The 20,312-nt window shown below is 31.2% G+C and overlaps 1 protein-coding gene across 8 annotated transcripts in view; it reads right to left on the bottom strand.

The window, feature by feature from the left end:
* The window catches only part of LOC134686962 (DNA polymerase zeta catalytic subunit-like), a 193,362-nt gene that overhangs the window by 49,256 nt on the left and 123,794 nt on the right, over positions 1-20,312 (bottom strand). For all 8 annotated transcript variants that reach the window (XR_010101708.1, XM_063546850.1, XM_063546847.1 and 5 more), the window contains 3 exons: positions 19,744-19,862; positions 18,847-18,965; positions 17,461-17,602 (listed from right to left, as the gene is read on the bottom strand). Coding sequence is in view for 7 of the 8 variants with exons in the window: in XM_063546850.1 (XP_063402920.1) it covers positions 17,461-17,602; positions 18,847-18,965; positions 19,744-19,862 (380 nt within the window). In the remaining variant the exon portion in view is untranslated. The remainder of the gene's footprint in view (positions 1-17,460; positions 17,603-18,846; positions 18,966-19,743; positions 19,863-20,312) is intronic.

Raw genomic sequence — 20,312 nt, 5'->3', positions numbered from 1 at the left:
ATACGGAATATTTATCAACAAGGTCTTGGTACCTTCCGATGAACTTTTTTTAGAAAAAGGACGAGATGTTCTTTGTCATACCCCTGGTTCATCAACTTTCTACTCATACACTGATGACGTTTTACAAAGTCTGAGTAGGAGCTGCAAGCTCTTGAATATCAAATAAGTTGGGAAATATATATCCCATATGCAGGTGAACAGCCTCTACATTATCATTTTTTTGACTGAAGTTGGTATATTCAGAGACATATATACACATGTATATATGTCTCTGGTATATTGCTACTAAGGTGGGGGAAATTTATAATTTCAAAATTAAATTGTCTCGTTTGTCTTTTTTTTAGTCTGTTTACAGTTGGAAACTTGAAATGATAATGTTTAAATAATTCAGGTCTTCATAACTGAAGAACCACAATAACATGCAGATTCTTTAAAACATAAATGCATGCAGAAGTTAAAAAAAAAATCAGAAATAAACTTTTTATAATTAAATCAGTGCTTATTGAACAGAATGAAAATATATTATTGATTTTGAATAAATACTGTATCACATGCGGGTTATGTGAGTTTATACATGTATTTCAATCAACAAAGAAGATATTTTTTTGGTCAGGCAAATTTATCAATGAGTGATAGATTTCTCCTAGAAGAAATTTGAATGTGCAAGTGAATAAACTACACAGAGAACAATACCTGTTGTATTGATTCAATGGGACAGGTAAACTTGCAAAAGTTTAAATACCTTGGTCAAGAGCAGATGACTCTGTGGAAAACTTTCATTTGGTTCGCTATAAATTGAACTAAAGATTTTACAAATTTTATGTTTTCATCAGATTTTATTAAGTATTATTTGTTACATCAATAGATATAAACAATTCACCAAAGTTTCATGGACATTGGTGAAAGCCTTTTTGAGTAATTGTCCAAAGTGTTAAAAAATCCCCCTTTTTTTTATGAATAAAGCCCCATAAATCCAAAACTAAAAATCTGAAATTTATAAAAATTGAAAGGGAGCTTACATCAATAGATATAAACAATTCACCAAAGTTTCATGGACATTGGTGAAAGCCTTTTTGAGTTATTGTCAGAAGTGTTAAAAATCCCCCCTTTTTTATGAATAAAGCCCCATAAATCCAAAACTTAAAATCTGAAATTAAAAAAAAACTACAGGGAGCTTACATCAATAGATATAAACAATTCACCAGTTTCATGGACATTGGTGAAAGCCTTTTTGAGTTATTGTCCAAAGTGTTGAAAATCCCCCCTTTTTTATACATAAAGCCCCATAAATCCAAAACTTAAAATCTGAAATTAAAAAAAAACTAAAGGGAGCTTACATCAATAGATATAAACAATTCACCAGTTTCATGGACATTGGTGAAAGCCTTTTTGAGTAATTGTCCGAAGTGTTAAAAAATCCCCCTTTTTTTTATGAATAAAGCCCCATAAATCCAAAACTAAAAATCTGAAATTTATAAAAATTGAAAGGGAGCTTACATCAATAGATATAAACAATTCACCAAAGTTTCATGGACATTGGTGAAAGCCTTTTTGAGTTATTGTCCGAAGTGTTAAAAATCCCCCCTTTTTTATGAATAAAGCCCCATAAATCCAAAACTAAAAATCTGAAATTTATAAAAATTGAAAGGGAGCTTACATCAATAGATATAAACAATTCACCAAAGTTTCATGGACATTGGTGAAAGCCTTTTTGAGTTATTGTCCGAAGTGTTAAAAATCCCCCCTTTTTTATGAATAAAGCCCCATAAATCCAAAACTTAAAATCTGTAATTAAAAAAAAACTAAAGGGAGCTTACATCAATAGATATAAACAATTCACCAGTTTCATGGACATTGGTGAAAGCCTTTTTGAGTAATTGTCCAAAGTGTTAAAAAATCCCCCTTTTTTTATGAATAAAGCCCCATAAATCCAAAACTAAAAATCTGAAATTTATAAAAATTGAAAGGGAGCTTACATCAATAGATATAAACAATTCACCAAAGTTTCATGGACATTGGTGAAAGCCTTTTTGAGTTATTGTCCGAAGTGTTAAAAACCCCCCCTTTTTTATGAATAAAGCCCCATAAATCCAAAACTTAAAATCTGAAATTAAAAAAAAACTAAAGGGAGCTTACATCAATAGATATAAACAATTCACCAGTTTCATGGACATTGGTGAAAGCCTTTTTGAGTTATTGTCCGAAGTGTTAAAAATCCCCCCTTTTTTATGAATAAAGCCCCATAAATCCAAAACTTAAAATCTGAAATTAAAAAAAACTAAAGGGAGCTTACATCAATAGATATAAACAATTCACCAGTTTCATGGACATTGGTGAAAGCCTTTTTGAGTTATTGTCCAAAGTGTTGAAAATCCCCCCTTTTTTATACATAAAGCCCCATAAATCCAAAACTTAAAATCTGAAATTAAAAAAAACCTAAAGGGAGCTTACATCAATAGATATAAACAATTCACCAGTTTCATGGACATTGGTGAAAGCCTTTTTGAGTAATTGTCCGAAGTGTTAAAAATCCGCCTTTTTTTTTATGAATAAAGCCCCATAAATCCAAAACTAAAAATCTGAAATTTATAAAAATTGAAAGTGAGCTTACATCAATAGATATAAACAATTCACCAAAGTTTCATGGACATTGGTGAAAGCCTTTTTGAGTTATTGTCCGAAGTGTTAAAAATCCCCCCTTTTTTATGAATAAAGCCCCATAAATCCAAAACTAAAAATCTGAAATTTATAAAAATTGAAAGGGAGCTTACATCAATAGATATAAACAATTCACCAAAGTTTCATGGACATTGGTGAAAGCCTTTTTGAGTTATTGTCCGAAGTGTTAAAAATCCCCCCTTTTTTATGAATAAAGCCCCATAAATCCAAAACTTAAAATCTGAAATTAAAAAAAAACTAAAGGGAGCTTACATCAATAGATATAAACAATTCACCAGTTTCATGGACATTGGTGAAATCCTTTTTGAGTTATTGTCCGAAGTGTTGAAAATCCCCCCTTTTTTATGAATAAAGCCCCATAAATCCAAAACTTAAAATCTGAAATTAAAAAAAACGAAAGGGAGCTTACGTCAATAGATATAAACAATTCACCAAAGTTTCATGGACATTGGTGAAAGCCTTTTTGAGTTATTGTCCGAAGTGTTGAAAATCTGCCCTTTTTTATACATAAAGCCCCATAAATCCAAAACTTAAAATCTGAAATTAAAAAAACTAAAGGGAGCTTACATCAATAGATATAAACAATTCACCAGTTTCATGGACATTGGTGAAAGCCTTTTTGAGTTATTGTCCGAAGTGTTAAAAATCCCCCCTTTTTTATGAATAAAGCCCCATAAATCCAAAACTAAAAATCTGAAATTTATAAAAATTGAAAGGGAGCTTACATCAATAGATATAAACAATTCACCAAAGTTTCATGGACATTGGTGAAAGCCTTTTTGAGTTATTGTCCGAAGTGTTAAAAATCCCCCCTTTTTTATGAATAAAGCCCCATAAATCCAAAACTTAAAATCTGAAATTAAAAAAAAACTAAAGGGAGCTTACATCAATAGATATAAACAATTCACCAGTTTCATGGACATTGGTGAAATCCTTTTTGAGTTATTGTCCGAAGTGTTGAAAATCCCCCCTTTTTTATGAATAAAGCCCCATAAATCCAAAACTTAAAATCTGAAATTAAAAAAAACGAAAGGGAGCTTACGTCAATAGATATAAACAATTCACCAAAGTTTCATGGACATTGGTGAAAGCCTTTTTGAGTTATTGTCCGAAGTGTTGAAAATCCGCCCTTTTTTATACATAAAGCCCCATAAATCCAAAACTTAAAATCTGAAATTAAAAAAAACTAAAGGGAGCTTACATCAATAGATATAAACAATTCACCAGTTTCATGGACATTGGTGAAAGCCTTTTTGAGTTATTGTCCGAAGTGTTGAAAATCCCCCCTTTTTTATGAATAAAGCCCCATAAATCCAAAACTTAAAATCTGAAATTAAAAAAAAAACAAAAGGGAGCTTAGGTCAATAGATATAAACAATTCACCAAAGTTTCATGGACATTGGTGAAAGCCTTTTTAAGTTATTGTCCGAAGTGTTGAAAATCCCCCCTTTTTTATACATAAAGCCCCATAAATCCAAAACTTAAAATCTGAAATTAAAAAAAAAAAACAGGGAGCTTACGTCAATAGATATAAACAATTCACTTAAGTTTCATGGAAATTGGTGAAAGAGTTTTTGAGTTTTTGTCCGAAGTGTGGACGACGGACGGACGGAAGGACGGTACGACTGACGGACGGACTGACTGACGGACTGACAGACAGAAGTAAAACAGTATACCCCCCTTTTTTAAAGCGGGGGTATAATAAAGGACACACATTGTAGACAAGAATAGAATTCATGACAAAATCTGTTTTATTGATCTTGTATTGCTTATCATTTAGCCTGTAAGTTTCTCTCTATTTTCTTGAGTTTTTGCTCAAAACACAAAATATGATATAAAAAATCCTCATTTAAGGGCAATCACTTCTACAAAGAGTCACAGTCTAATTATCTTTGTAAAAGATTATCAAATTTACAAAAAGTTGTTAAAAATTAACTATAAAGGGGTCAATTGAGAATTTTGGTCATGTTGACTGTAGATGCTGAACATTATTGCTGTTTACAGTTTGTCTCTATCTATTATAATATTCAAGATAATAACAAAAACTAGAATTTGTCAAAGCCACATAAATGGCTCGCTGAAAAAGTTGCAATTTCAATAGCACATGTGGACACAAACATGATGGTAGTCTCTGTATCAAAAATCAGCTGAAAATCTGGAGGCGTATAGAAAAAAAGTCTGTGTAACTGTGATTTTTAACAATTTTCACAAAGTTGTAAACCCTTAATTTTGGTAAAAATTAGCAGAGCGGAACAAAACTTGATCTGTAACTCATCATGAGTAACTCACATACCAAAAATTAGCCCAATATCTGAAAGCTTTTAGAAAAAGTCTGTATAGCTGTGATTTTCAACAATTTATCAAAGTCCAAAGCCTGCAATTTCGACAAAAATTAGCCGCGCAGAACAAAACTTGATCTGTATTACTCATCTTGGTTAACTCACATGCCAAAAATATCATCCCATTATCTGAAAGCTTGTAGAAAAAGTCTGTATAGCTGTGATTTTCAACAATTTATCAAAGTCCAAAGCCTGTAATTTCGACAAAAATTAGCCGAGCAGAACAAAACTTAAACTTGATCTGGTTAGCTCACAAACCAAAAACAGCCCAATATCTGAAGGCGTTTAGTAAAAAAATTTGTAAGGGTTCCGCGGAACCCAGTGTCTCGCCTATTTTTGCTGTAAATTGCAGGCTCAACAACAATGAGGAAAAAAATCAATAGAAATATTCCTCCTGTTACTATTTTATGATTGTAAGAAAATCTAAGTCCATTTAAAAGTAAATTACGGAAAAAACGGAGTAATCTTTTTACAAACTTTACTTCTGGATACAATCTTATGATCATAAATAAGCTTCTGTCCGAGTTTGGTACAAACCCAGGATAGTTTAAGAAAGTTATTAAAATTTTAAAAACTTTAACCACAGAGTGAATGTAATGGTTTCCCGCAGAAAAACTAAGTCCATTTAAAAGTAAAATATGGAAAAAAATGGATTTATTTATTTACAAAATTTACTTCTGGATACTATCTTATGATCATAAACAAGCTTCTGTCCAAGTTTGGTACAAACCCAGGTTAGTTTAAGAAAGTTATTAAAATTCTAAAAACTTTAACCACAGAGTGAATGTAATGGTTCCCCGCAGAAAAACTAAGTCCATTTATAAGTAAAATATGGAAAAAATGGAATTTTATTTTTACAAAATATACTTCTGGATATTATCTTATGATCATAAACAAGCTTCTGTCCAAGTTTGGTACAAACCCAGGATAGTTGGAGAAAGTTATTAAAATTCTAAAAACTTTAACCACAGAATGAATGTTTTGTTTCCCGGCAGAAAAAACTAAGTCCATTTATAGTAAAATACGGAAAAAATGGAATTTTTTTTTACAAAATTTACTTCTGGATACTATCTTATGATCATGAACAAGCTTCTGTCAAAGTTTGGTAGAAATCCAGTAAAGTTTAAGAAAGTTATTAAAATTTCAAAAACTTTAACCTCAGAGTGAATATTTGTTGACGACGGAATGTAGGATCGCTTAGTCTCGCTTTTTCGACTAAAGTCGAAGATTCGACAAAAAACCTGTATAATGGTTTGTTGCTAAATGATGAAATTAAGGACACGGGTAAAACTATAAGACACCGACACCTTCGTTGCAGGGCCATAAACACTGCAAAATTTCCTTAAAATTACCAATTCAGGGACAGCAACCAACAACAGGTTGTCTGATATGTCTGGAAATTTCAGGGCAGATATAACTTGACTAGGATGCTTTAGTTTCAAAGATATAAGCCTTATAAGTCTTAATACTGTCTGAATTTGGATTGTGATTAAACTTTTGACATGATATTGGTTTCTGACACAAAATTAATGTGGTCAAGGATCTTACAAATCTATAGTGCAATACTGTGCAATTGAAGATATATTCTTGAAACTTTTCAAAAATTTGTTTGAAAAATATATGAACTCTTTAAAAAAAATTCCCCCTTCAACTTTTTGAATCCCCTTGGTGCAATTATCCCCAAACTTAATCCCAGCCTTTCCTTTGTAGTATGGAACCTTGTATTACAATTTTAGAGAGATCTTATAATACTCTTAAACAAAAGTTATTGTCTGGAAACTAGAAAAAATGCTTAGTTTTTTGCCCTTTTTTAGTCCCTTTCTCCTGCAGGTTTTGGGCAATTACCCCTTAAACTCAATCTCAGCCTTCTTTTTGTGAAATGGAATATTTTGGTACAATGTCAGAGATATCAATATACTTACACACAAGTTATTGTCAGGAAACTACAAAAAATGCTTGTTTTTGGTCCCTTTATAGCCCTTAGTTTCAAAAATGTTGGCACCATAATTATCCCCCAAAATAAATCCTTACCTATGTGTATTATTAAACATTGTGGTACAATTTCAGAGCAATTGAAATACTCTTAGATAAGTAATTATCCTGAAACAAGAAAAATGCTTGGGCCCCTAATTTCTAAATGGTTGGGACCATTATCCCAACCTTTCTTTTGTGGTAATGAACCTTCTTTTTCATCAATTTCATAGAGATCCATTCACTTAAACTAAAGTTATTGTCCGGAAACCAAATGTGTCTTCGCAGACGACAACATCATAGCATTACACAAACCCCCCAAAAAATGTGCAGTCATAAAAAAACTGCAAAATTTCATTAAAATTACCAATTCAAGGGCAGCAACCTATCAACTGGTAGATAGAAATTGACCTGAGAAACCATTTTAGAGTTCTCAGATTAGGTCTTAATGCTTAGTTTCAGAGATAAAAGTAAAAAACTGCATTTTACCCTCAAGTTCTATTTTAAGCCATGGTGGCCATCTTAGTTGATGGGCAGGGTCATAGGATGCATTTTAATAACTAGTTACCCTAAGGACCATTTATGCCAAGTTTGATTAAATTTGGCCTAGTAGTTTCAGAGGAAAAGTTTCTTGTAAAAGTTAACTGTCAACAACGGAGGACAGAGGACAGGCGATGAGAAAAGCTCAGATGTGTTGCATATTTGTTTTTTATTCATATTTTGTGCATAAATTAGACTGTTAGTTTTCTTGTTTTAATTGTTTTACATTTTTCATATCAGAGTCTTTTTTTGCTGACTACTGGTATGTGGTATGGGCTTTGCTCATTGTTAAAGGCTGTACCTTAAGTTAATTTCTGTGTCATTTGGTCCCTTGTGGAGAGTCGACTCATTGGCAATCATACCACATCTTCTTTTTTATATCACTAGGTATTTTTCAGCCAGGTGAGTTAAAAAACAGACAACTAGATTCTCTTATTTTCACCAAAGGACTAGAAGTAATCAAAGTGATGGATATCACTCATGGAAAGATTAGAACAGTAGTTTGAATTATTTCATATTAAGGTATGGTGGGGAAAAATGAACATTTATAAAGCACTATTGCTGAAAATTGCATTTACAGCAGGTCTTTAGAAGGAAACTTGCTTTTCCAGTATGAGGATAAAATGAGCTCAAATTAAATAATATGGGTCTCTAAATTTGCACAATTTTATTTAAACTGCAGTTTATATCTAATCGAAATTATGTTGCCGGTTCTGAACATGTTTCAAAAAAACAAAAAAATGCAAAAATTCTTCTAGTAAATGTTACCAAATATCCTTGTAAGACATAAATTTAGACCAACAGCTAAAAGCGTTAAAGTGCCAACAAAAATAATCTAAAAATGTTGTTTTGGGGTATTTTGTAAGATGAAACAGAGGTTATATGGCAATGAAAATTAAAAGGTTTTAGAGTACCTTTTGATTAAATTTTAATGTATTTTTCAACACAGGGCATTTTCAATTTTATTTTTCAACGTAAACTAATTAAAAAACTAATGTTATTGAAATGTGGATTCATTCTTGATTGCAAAAATATATATTTACTTCTAATAAAAATTCAAATGACAAAAATAGACATAATGATTGATGGGAAATAAACTAATAAACAATGTTTTTTTTAAATTAAAAGTTTATAAATTTTAAAACTGTTCAAACCAATTCCTGATAAAAACTTGAACTAATCTAAATTGTTGATTAATTACAGATGATTATTGGAAATTTATCAAGTAAATTATAGGCCATACTTGAATACCTTTTATATATTCATATTTATATTCATATTTCATTTTTTATAAATCTTGCTAATTCATTAGTCATTTATCTTTCAGATATAATTTACAGAATTACTTTATGTAATGTAGACCAAAAGTAATTGGCAATAAATAAATCTATCATCCTTATAAATATCAAACAAATAATACACACATTTGTGTAATCAATTACGAGGTCAAATACTTGTGTATTAAGAATTAGATGCATATTGGAGTGGTCTGTACAATTATGTAAGACTGATGTAGATAGGTAATGTGGTCAATTTGATTGGCAGCTTAGGAGGTGGGGCATTGTAATTAAAAGTCCACCTTATCTCTGATTGTTTAGTGATAATGACAGTTGTCAATCATACTAGTTGAATCAATACCCACTTACCTAATCAAAATATTTTTTAAAAAAGCCTGCACATCAACACACATTAATGACATACATTCTTGAATAATATACCCAGTTTTTTTCAGTTTATTTGTGTATTATGTGCACATACATGAGAACTATAGGGAACTATATTTTAGTGTGAATACATTTAGTAACAGTAGATAACCTGTCCTGTTGTTAGGGAGGGTGGTGCCTAATTAAAGATTTAGAACAAGTTCTAATCTTTCCCAAAACAGTGTGCTTAGACCTGCAACAGACTATATATGTGATGGATAATTGGCACTTTCCAATTTATACCTTATAGCTGATACTTTGGAGTTGCATGACTTCATCTACAAAGACCAAGACAGAGACACATACAAATACATCATAAGAACTTTAAACACCTGGCTGTATGTAGGGAACAAAAAAAGCTTTCTATTCACTCAAGAAAGAATGGAATAAATAGTGACAATAGCAAAAAAAGAACAACAAATATAAGTTTTCCTCTCAACCAGTAGGTGATTTCATAAAATTACAGAAACTTAATTTATAATAGGTTCATTTAAGAGATATTTAATTTAAAACATTTACTGGATCTACCTTCAGCAATTTTTAGGATATTTTGCAGTTTCATTTAAGGAATGACTGTAATATATTTTCTGTCTATGAAGAAATAACTTAAAAAATTTGGTGCACACTGAATAACGTGCGTATCGGGTTATTTAACAGTGTGCACCATATTTTTTATGTCATTTCTAATAGACAGAAAAAATATTACAGTCATTTCTTATAATTTATTTCTAAATTCCATTTTAAACCGTAGAAAACCATGAAAAAATGTTGATGACATCACACTCACAATACTAAATTATGCCTATGAACTGATTACAAAATAATGTCAGCCAATCAGAAAACGCGTTACATCCAAAATTAAATTATTGAATGATATGCAGTAATTTTGAGATTATATAAACTTCAATATGAGAGTAATAACTTTTATGTATTTTTATTTTTTTAAGATTTTATTTTCTTCTCCAGTTATCAAAATATGAATTTATAAAAGTTGCAATTCTACAAGATATGATAATATGGTATTTCAGTATAATGTAGATTTTGATTAGTTAACTTCTTCTCAATATACTTTAATAAACTTTAAAACTTAATGACCCATTAGTTTAAGATAAGCTAACTCTAAACACAAATTTAATTCATCAATCACATTACTTTTGTTACCTTCTTCAAAGTGATCACAAATCCTAATTGATTTCCAATTGAATTCTTATAAGTTTTTTAATTTAATTTAATTTAATTTAGTAACCACTTTACAGTTAACTTCATCAAAGTTACCATCAATCATAATTGATTTTCAATTGAATTTACTAAATTTTAATCATATGTCTCATTCAATAATAAAAATAAAACAAACCCTACATAACTAGAGACTCTAAAGAGCATATGTAGCTCACCTTGATCTGTGTGCATATTCAACAAGTGAAACTGTGAGCTACTGCTCACTGATGATACCCCTGCCGCAAGTGGATAATATTAATAGTGTAAAAATATGCATGTGTTCAGTAAACAGGAAGTTGTTGAGTGATGAATCTGAAAATGCATCACACGGTATAGCTGACTTATATAAATCCTGAAACCAAATTTCAGAAATCCTTGTATTGTAGTTCCTGAGTAAAATGTGACCAAAATTTTCAACTTGGCTATCATGTGTAAAATCATACAAGTGTTTGGTAAACAGGAAGTTGTCGAGTGATCAATCTGAAAACGCATCACACGGTATAGCTGACTTAGATAAACCCCTGAAACCAAATTTCAGAAATTCTTGTATTGTAGTTCCTGACAAAAATGTGACAAAAATTTTCAACTTGGCTATCATGTGTAAAATCATACAAGTGTTTTCGGTAAACAGGAAGTTGTCAAGTGATCAATCTGAAAACGCATCACACGGTATAGCTGACTTAGATAAACCCTGAAACCAAATTTCAGAAATCCTTGTATTATAGTTCCTGAGAAAAATGTGACGAAAATTTTCAACTTGGCTTTCAAGTGTAAAATCATACAAGTGTTCGGTAAACAGGAAGTTGTCAAGTGATCAATCTGAAAACGCATCACACTGTATAGCTGACTTAGATAAACCCTGAAACCAAATTTCAGAAATCCTTGTATTGTAGTTCCTGAGAAAAATGTGACGAAAATTTTCAACTTGGCTATCATGTGTAAAATCATACAAGTGTTTGGTAAACAGGAAGTCGATGAATGATGAATCTGAAAATGTATGGCTGACATATATAAATGTTGATAGCAAATTACAGAAAGGGTGGATGTGTAGTTTCTGAGAAAAAAGTGAAGAAAGTTTCATGGGACGGACGGACAGATGGACAGACAATCGGACGGACAGACAGACGGACGGACAGATAACGGTATACCATACTATGTCCCGTCCCATGCGTATAAAAAAAAGTGAACGAAAATAATGATTATTGGAAATTTATCAAGTTAATTATAGGCCTTACTTGAATACCTTTTATATATTCATATTTATATTCATATTTCATTTGTTTTTTTAAGATCTTGTTAATCCATTAATCATTTATCTTTGATCATCTTTCAGTCACAATTTACATAATTACTTTATGTAATGTAGATCAAAAGTAATAGGCAATAAATAAATCTATCATCCTTATGTATATCAAACATCTAATATACACCATCCTTATGTATATCAAACATCTAATATACACCATCCTTATGTATATCAAACATCTAATATACACGTTTGTGTATTCAATTATGAGGTCAAAAACTTGTGTATTAAGAATTTCAATTTTTTTTATTCACATCATCTATATATATATCTTTATTTCTCAACAAACCAAATTACAATGGTATAGAGATACACACAATAATTACATAGTGTATATGTACAGACTTACAAAAAATTATACGAAAGCAAGAGGAGGTACATATAATATATTACGATATACATATTAAACTAAATGATATCAAGTACATGAATTACCCAGGAGAGCCTATCTGAATATTTACAAGTCTTATATATTTGCACAAGTTATTAAGATCAGAAAGATTTTTACTATTCATCAGTTCATTAAATTTCAATGCATTTGGTTGATTTCTATATTTTTTTCTCAAAAACTGTTTACGATCATCATTGAATACAGAACACATAAAAATATAATGAAATTCATCTCCGATGTCGCCAGAATTACAAAGTAAGCATTTTCTATTTTCTCTTGCAACGTTTTGCCATCTACCAGTCTCAATAGGAAATCTATGACTTCCTGTTCTCAATCTACATAATGTAATAATATTTCTATCATCTAAATTTTTAAAATAATATTCAAATTCACAGTTTTCTTTATACATACGGTAGTTTATAGCTTTTGGCGATTCTTGCACGTTAGTGTGCCATTTCTGTTTAAATTGATCAACAAGATTTTGTTTAACAATAGTATAAAGCCATGTATTGTTTACAAAATATTGGGTATCCCACACAAATGATAAACCAGATTCATCAAGAATGGATTTAACATGTTTCAACCATGTAATATCATTTTTATATTTATACAATGAGTACTTGTATAGTATTGCAGGAAGTTTTTCTTGTTTTCCAGACAACAATTTAGTCCAGTAGTTAATTATACGGAGTTTTATATCAATTTCCAAAGAATATCTGCCCAATTCTCCGTATATCATGAAATTAGGTGTAGAATTTTTAACCTTAAGCAAAAGTTTGCAGAATTTCATATGAACCCTTTCTATAACCGAATTATTACCAAAACCCCAGACTTCACTCCCATAAATTAAAATAGGTTTAACAATCTTATCAAATAATTCAATTTGACATTCAATAGAAAGATTGTGCAATCTGCCTTTTTTGATAACGTCGTACATAGCACACATTGCTTTATTTGCTTGTGCTTTTTTAGCCTTTAAAAAACTTCCTGTTCTACTGAATAAGACACCTAGATAAGTAAACTCATTAACAATTTCTAGTACAATATCTTCATAATTAAACTTAATATTATTAGGTAGTCTACCTTTAGAGAAAATTACAATTTTACTTTTTTGTACATTCACTTTCAGTTTCCACAATTTACAGTATTCAGATAAAGTATCCAGTTGCTTTTGTAAGTCAACCTGAGACTCTGATAACAAGACGATTTTAAGTTACTGTACATATTTGTAATAGTATGAAACATTTTACCATTCACAGAGTATTTAAGTAATTTTGACCAAAGTCCTGCATGCCAAACAGTATCAAAGGCCTTTGCAAAATCAATAAAGGCACAATAAAGTTTTTTCTTTTTCTGTTTTAACAGTTCAAATAATAGATGAAGTACAAAAATGCTATCGGTAGTAGAATATTTTTTCCTAAATCCAAACTGGTTTTCCTTAAGCAATAAGAAATTCTCTAAAAATGAGCTTACTCTAAGATTGAGTACTGAAGTAAAAAGTTTACCCAAGCAGCTTAAAATAGTGATGGGTCTATAATTTTGTGGATCACACTGATCTCCTTTATTCTTATAAAAAGGTATAATATTTCCAATAAGCCAGGATTCTGGTACATTTCCCGAACTAAATATAACATCAAAAAGTTTAACATAAACAGGCATAAAAATATTACATGTAGACTTTATATATTCATTTATAATTAAATCATCACCACATGCTTTTCCATTTTTTTGTTTTTTTTATACATGTAAAAATTTCTACCTCAGTAATACTACTGTTAATAATTTCATTCAATTCTTGCAATTCTTCTGAAATAGGTATGTTTTCATCTTCAGAAGTTGAAGAATTAAGACTTTTAAAAAATTCGTAAAGAACATCAACAGAAATATTAGCTGTTTTTACCCCCTTGTTTGTATTCAAGATCTTCCAAGATTCCTTTGCATTGCTGGTTTTTAATGTGTTCATCTTCTGTCTGATTTCTTTTTTATGTTTTTTTATGGATCTATCAAGTAGTCTCTTATAATCTCTCTCTGAGTATTTCATTTGTTTTTCGATTATTTTCCGTCTTAATGGATTTATACCTTCTTTTAGCGATACGGAAACATTTTCTTGTTTTCCAGCATTCTTTGTTAAACCATGGCTTGTGTACCTTTTTATCGAAGTGTTTGTTCCCCCCTTTGTAATGAGATCCCAATACTTTTTCTGCTGATTCTAGAATAATAGCGTTCACCTGTTCAACCACTTTATTTATGTTTTCTTTAGCTAGTATGCTAGTTTCTAGCATGTCCAACTTTGATTCTAATTCGCTTAACTTATTTCTGTCAATGCTCTCAACGAATTCGTTTTCTTTTTCAGTATCCCATTTATTTATCTTTTTTACATTTTGATCAGCGCATGTTTCTACATTTATATTTTTATCTATAGCGCAAGTTTGTTTAAATAACATAGTCAACGATAAAGGCGAGTGAACATCAGAATATAATGACGAAAAATCATGAACAAGCATTTCATTAATACAGTATAACAATGGATATGTACAAATAAAATAATCGACAACACTTGACTGTCTACATGTAAACATGCCTTCTTTATCGCCATTTACTCTACCATTCAATATAAATAAATTATTATTTTTACACATATCAAGTAATTGGTTACCATATGAATTTTTTGTTACATCTTTACTACATCTCTTACGTAACATGTTAAACTGATTTAAACAACTAGCATAATCTACAACAACATTATCGGAATTATCATGATGACTTTCTGAAATCTCAAAAAAATCTGAATCAGTACTGGTTCTACTGTTAAAATCACCGGTGAGCATGATATATTTATAATTCAGAGAAAAATTTAGAAATTCCTGCTCAAGCTCGTTAATAGCATCTTGAGTTTTGTATATAGAGTTTTCGGGCGGAATATAAATACAGCCAATTAAAACATCTTCCTCAGTACCAACAATTTCTGAAGATATTTTTAACCAAAGCACCAATTTACTTTCTGTATCAATAAGATGTACTTGTTTTTCATATTTTTCTTTATAACCAAAAGCTATGCCACCAGATTTTACTTTTGACCTAGTTTTTCTATTTTGCATAATAAATTTATAACCCGGTATATCTATCATATCAAAGTCATCTGTTTTTGACTCAGATAAACAAATAAAATCATGCTTATGAATAAGTTCAACAAATTCCGGATATTGCATCCTATTTTTTAAACCACAACAGTTTAATGATAACACATTACATATTACTTCGTTTACTTTGTTTTTTTGTTCATTTTTCATTGTCTCTCCGTGGGGATCCTAGTAACCTTTGGGCGTTGAAGAAGTGCGACGTCTCTTACTTGACTGTCGTTGTTCTGGGGTAGCGAAGTTCATCGGGCTATTCGGTGCCTGTACTGCATTGGAATTATCTACTGTTTGTGGAGGGTACATTTGTCCATTTACATACAGAATGTCCCGCACTAGTCTTACGTGGCAGCCATCAGCTCTCTTCTGTTTCATTATTGGGTACAGACTTTTCCTTGCCTGTTCGATGGCATCAGGGAATTGTTGGTTTACTCCATATGGTTTTCCTTTCAGTCGGTATGTGTTTGATAATACTCTGGCCAGATCTTTGTAAAAGATAAATCGTGCGACGATCGGTCTAGGTCTTCCGCTCCTACCAGGCATAGCTCCGTGCCCGAATCTATGGACATTACCGAGTTCAACCCTGTGTGTGATACGAAGTTCGTTTAACATGAATTTTCGTATTACATCTTCTGTGTCTTCTTCTTGAATTTCATGAGACCCGTGAAAACTAGATTGTTCTTCATCGATCTACATTGTAAATCTAATACTGTGTCTTTTAGCTCTTTGTTTTCCTCTCTGATGTCACTAAGCGTTGATTTTATTTCATGTCTAAGTTCGGTTGCTTGATCGTTTAAATCGTTTTTCACTTGAGTAACTGTTGTTTAAACGTATTTCACATCTTTTGTATTTTGTTCATGTTTCAGTTTAAAATCATCCACAAAGTCACTTATGCCTTGAAGATTCTGATTAGTTTTATTGAGCTGTGTAAGATCTTTATTCAAGTTAAAATTGTCTGTTATAACTTTATTTATTTCACTGTCTTGGTTGTCACACCTTTTATTAAGGCTTTTAACATCTTTGTCTATTTTAGAAACTGTACTCTTCACTTCGTGTAACTCAGAAACTAGGTTTGTTAATGTTCGATTTATTTGGTTGACCTGTTTCATTCCTTTTTCAATTGATGTCAGTCTATTGTTCATATCAAGCATTAATTGGTATAAATTTTCAAAGAAACAGTTTTATTTTCTTCACCGTATAGAACATCTCTACTCTGATTGAGTATATCAGATGTATTTTGAGATAATTCCATTTCAACCACTCGTGTAGAGCCTCAAAAATTAAACGTTGAAGTTTGAGTATAATTCATCTGTCATAACAAAAGCCCCGGGCGCTGGTATATAGTTGGAAAAGTAAAAAGTCTCTCCGGGTTTTACCTAATGATCTAACAAGTTTCAAAGTTTTAAAGTTTCAAAAAACACTAAATTACTAATACATCCTTAAGCTAGGCAAAGCTTACTTTGGGCGGACAGTCTCACATCACAATCTCAAATGTTATATTCTGAAGTTATTAAATTATCTCAAGAAATTCAATCCAAAAATACAACTTATCTCAGGATCGATTTTTTATCCGTCTCCATCTTGCTTTCGTAATCTCTCTCTTTTAGATGTATATTGAATTGTCTGTATAATTATGTAAGACTGAGGTTGATAAGTAATGTGGCCAATTTGATTGACAGTTTAGGAGGTGGGGCATTGTAATTAAAGGTCTACCTTGTCTCTAATGGTTAATGATAATGACAGTTGTCAATCCTACTAGTATTGTATCAATACTCAATTACCCAATCAAATTACCCACCTTAATTTTATACATTCTTGATCGAACTGTTCCAAAAATATACCCATTTTTTTCAGTTTTTATGTGTATTATGTGCACATACATGAGAACCATAGGGAACTATATTTCAGTGTGAATATATTAATTTAGTAGCTAACCTGTCGTGTTGTTAGGGAGGCTGATGCCTTAGTAAAGATTTAGAACAAGTTCTAATCTTTCCAAACACAAAATTGATACAAAATACCAAAAAGAATCATTCAACTTATGTGGTTGAAATTGGTTCAGTAGTTTCAGAGTAGAAGACCTTTAGTTTAGGATGATAATGGATGCTAAGTGATTGCAATAGCTCACATGGTCATAGCTAAAACTTCATAATGTTAATAGCAAATGAAATGTACCAACCTGTGATCCTCTGGATAGAACATGATAAAACTCTATTCCAAATACTCTGGCAAATTCACTTGTGCGACCAACCAGATCAATCTGTTCCATTATCTGTAAGTTAGCTCGGACTCTGGTGATATAATAATTTATCACTCTCCATCTAATAATGTATGAACTAATCAATTAATGAGGTCATTGATAAAATAGTAGGTTCTATAAAGCCATAAAATGGCCCCTGTTTTTAGCTTAAATTTTAAATTATGATGTACTTAATTAGATCATAAAACTTGCATGAGTGACTTGCAACTGTAATATAATTTGACTTGATCGGACAAATGAGAAAAATAGATAGCTCTCAAAACATTTTTAGCATTTTATGCTATACATGCTATTTGTTTTATCTGTGTTATATTTATTATTACTATTAACTGCCTCTCTGGTACCTTTCATCCCTCTTTTATTACAATTACAGATTTGACTAGAAATATGACTGGAAATGGTTTTGCATTGGGTTTTTTTTTCAAAAAGGACTACAATTACTCTTTCAGTGCATATTATAAAGGGAATGATTGTTATAATAATATCAAGCTGATCATACCATTTATTTATTCAAATAGTATGAGCTACGCATCAACTTAAAGCATGGCAATACTAACCATTTATAAAACTAATAAAACTCTTTATGAAGTTTGTCACTGATAAATACATTTATCAGAAAAGGTAAATAATAAGAGTCAGAACTACAGAATAAATGTTTATTTGCTCGAATGCAGAAATTAGCCTATGATTCTATTCCACTCCAACAAGGATTTAGTCTTGGTGGATTTGTGACCTTGTATTTCACTTAGTTTGGCTTTTATATTTAGTGTCCCAATTTACCTGTGAAATGAAATTGTCTTTTTAATGCCAATTTGTATTGATTATTAAAGGTTTTGTCTACTGGAATATACAACAAAACAGGGTGTAATAAATGGGGAATGGACACAGATGAAACCTCCTTTGCATATACATGTAATGGTATAAAGGGGCATAACCATAAAAGACTCCACCAAAATTCAAACTTGATCTTTCTTTATGGTAATAAGCATTAAGTATAAGATTCATAAGGTTAGATGAAGGCTTACTAAATTTAGAGAACAGAAACAAACAAAATCACAATTTTTCCCTTTGTAAAGGGGAATAACTCTTAACTTTAAAACTGATGCCACCAAAATTCAAACTTGATATGTGTTTTGCAATAATAAGCACGGTCTATGAGTTTCACAACATTTGAGGCAAACCGAATTTGGACATACAGATGTACAGACAGACAAAGGTAAAACTTTATACCCTCACCTTGACCTTTATGGAGGGGGCATAAAAACTGTATGTGGCTTTTCAGGAATCTGTCCTTGGTAGGCTTACCTGTGATTATGTGTCTTTTTATTGTACCAAGAGTTGAGATTTCTAAATGAATACTTAGGTGTTCTCTGGTGAAGGACATGGAACATCACATTCTCAAATGTATAAATATTAAGAGTAACCTGCAAAATACATTCAACAATTACTCATTAGCTGCAGGTTTAATGGCTTGAAAGTTGACTGTTAATTGTTGATAATGATATCCATAACAACTTGCAATTTATTAGCAATATTAATAATAATGTTCAGCTGCATCATATCATGCATTTATGTAAAATGGGGCCGGTATTGTGCATGCCACTAAATCATATCATACAGAAGAAAAATAAAAACAAGAGATCTCCTCTGCTTCACTGATAGTTTCTGGTTTTGTGTTGACAGTCTTATGTCAGGAATCTGATGTTCAGTGAAAATCGTTTGTTTATGTGGTTCACAAGTGTTTCTTTTTTATATAGATTAGACCGTTGGTTTTCCCGTTTGAATGGTTTTACACTAGTAATTCTAGGAGCCCTTTATAGCTTGCTGTTCTGTGAGCCTAGACTCTGTGTTGAAGACCGTACCTTGACCTATAATGTTTACCTTTTTTAATTGTGATTTGGATAGAGAGTTGTCTCTTTGGCACTCATGCCACATCTTTTTATATCTATCGAAGATAAAGGTTTTAAAGCAATAACAATTAAACCTGACATAATCTATAATCCACATAAATTAGGTCAAGGTCAGATGAACACTGCCAGACAGATAGTTGGTCAATACCTTATAGTATCTGAGAAATGGCCCAAAAACAAAAAACTTAACATTGATCACTAATAAACTATATAACGCAGAATATGTCCATGCGACACAGATGATGCCCCTAAGGCTGCAAGTACAGTTATCAAGCTTTCATATTATTAATACCTCATGTCTCATAACTCTCCATAGATTGAGCACAATCCTGCCAACAATATGAATCTCTGACATGCTATCAGCACCATACTCATCCTTCTCAGCTGAAAAATGGCTACCTCGTTTCTCTTCTGAAAAGAATGTAAAGCAATACTATAATGTAACCAGTATAACAGGCTCTCAAGTGCCTGTGTCACTCTTTTATGCCTATGTAAATTTTCAACAATAAAAACTCTCAAACATTGTGATTAGAATATAATTTATGACAAAGTTTTAACTTAGATACCTTTAATGATGATTATGGTCAAGTTTAGTTAAAGAGGAGATTTTTTTTTATAAAAGTTAATAAGGATGACGATAGACCACAGAAACCATTTGAATAAAAAAGGTCACTTGGGCCATTGGGTCAGGTTATCTAAATATAGACCAAAACTGAACATTGATCTATGATCCAAGAAAATGAGATCAAGGTCAAACCAAACCTGGCACACTGACATGTACTCCTTTTAGTCATCTATACACCAGATATAATTGGCCTTGCACATACAGCATCTGAGAAATCAACCTATTCATGTATCTTT

The sequence above is a fragment of the Mytilus trossulus genome, chromosome 10 (genome assembly GCF_036588685.1).
Source record: "Mytilus trossulus isolate FHL-02 chromosome 10, PNRI_Mtr1.1.1.hap1, whole genome shotgun sequence".
Lineage (NCBI taxonomy): Eukaryota > Metazoa > Mollusca > Bivalvia > Mytilida > Mytilidae > Mytilus > Mytilus trossulus.
Note: the sequence above shows the minus strand (reverse complement) of the source record. Positions and strands in the feature narration are given on the sequence as shown.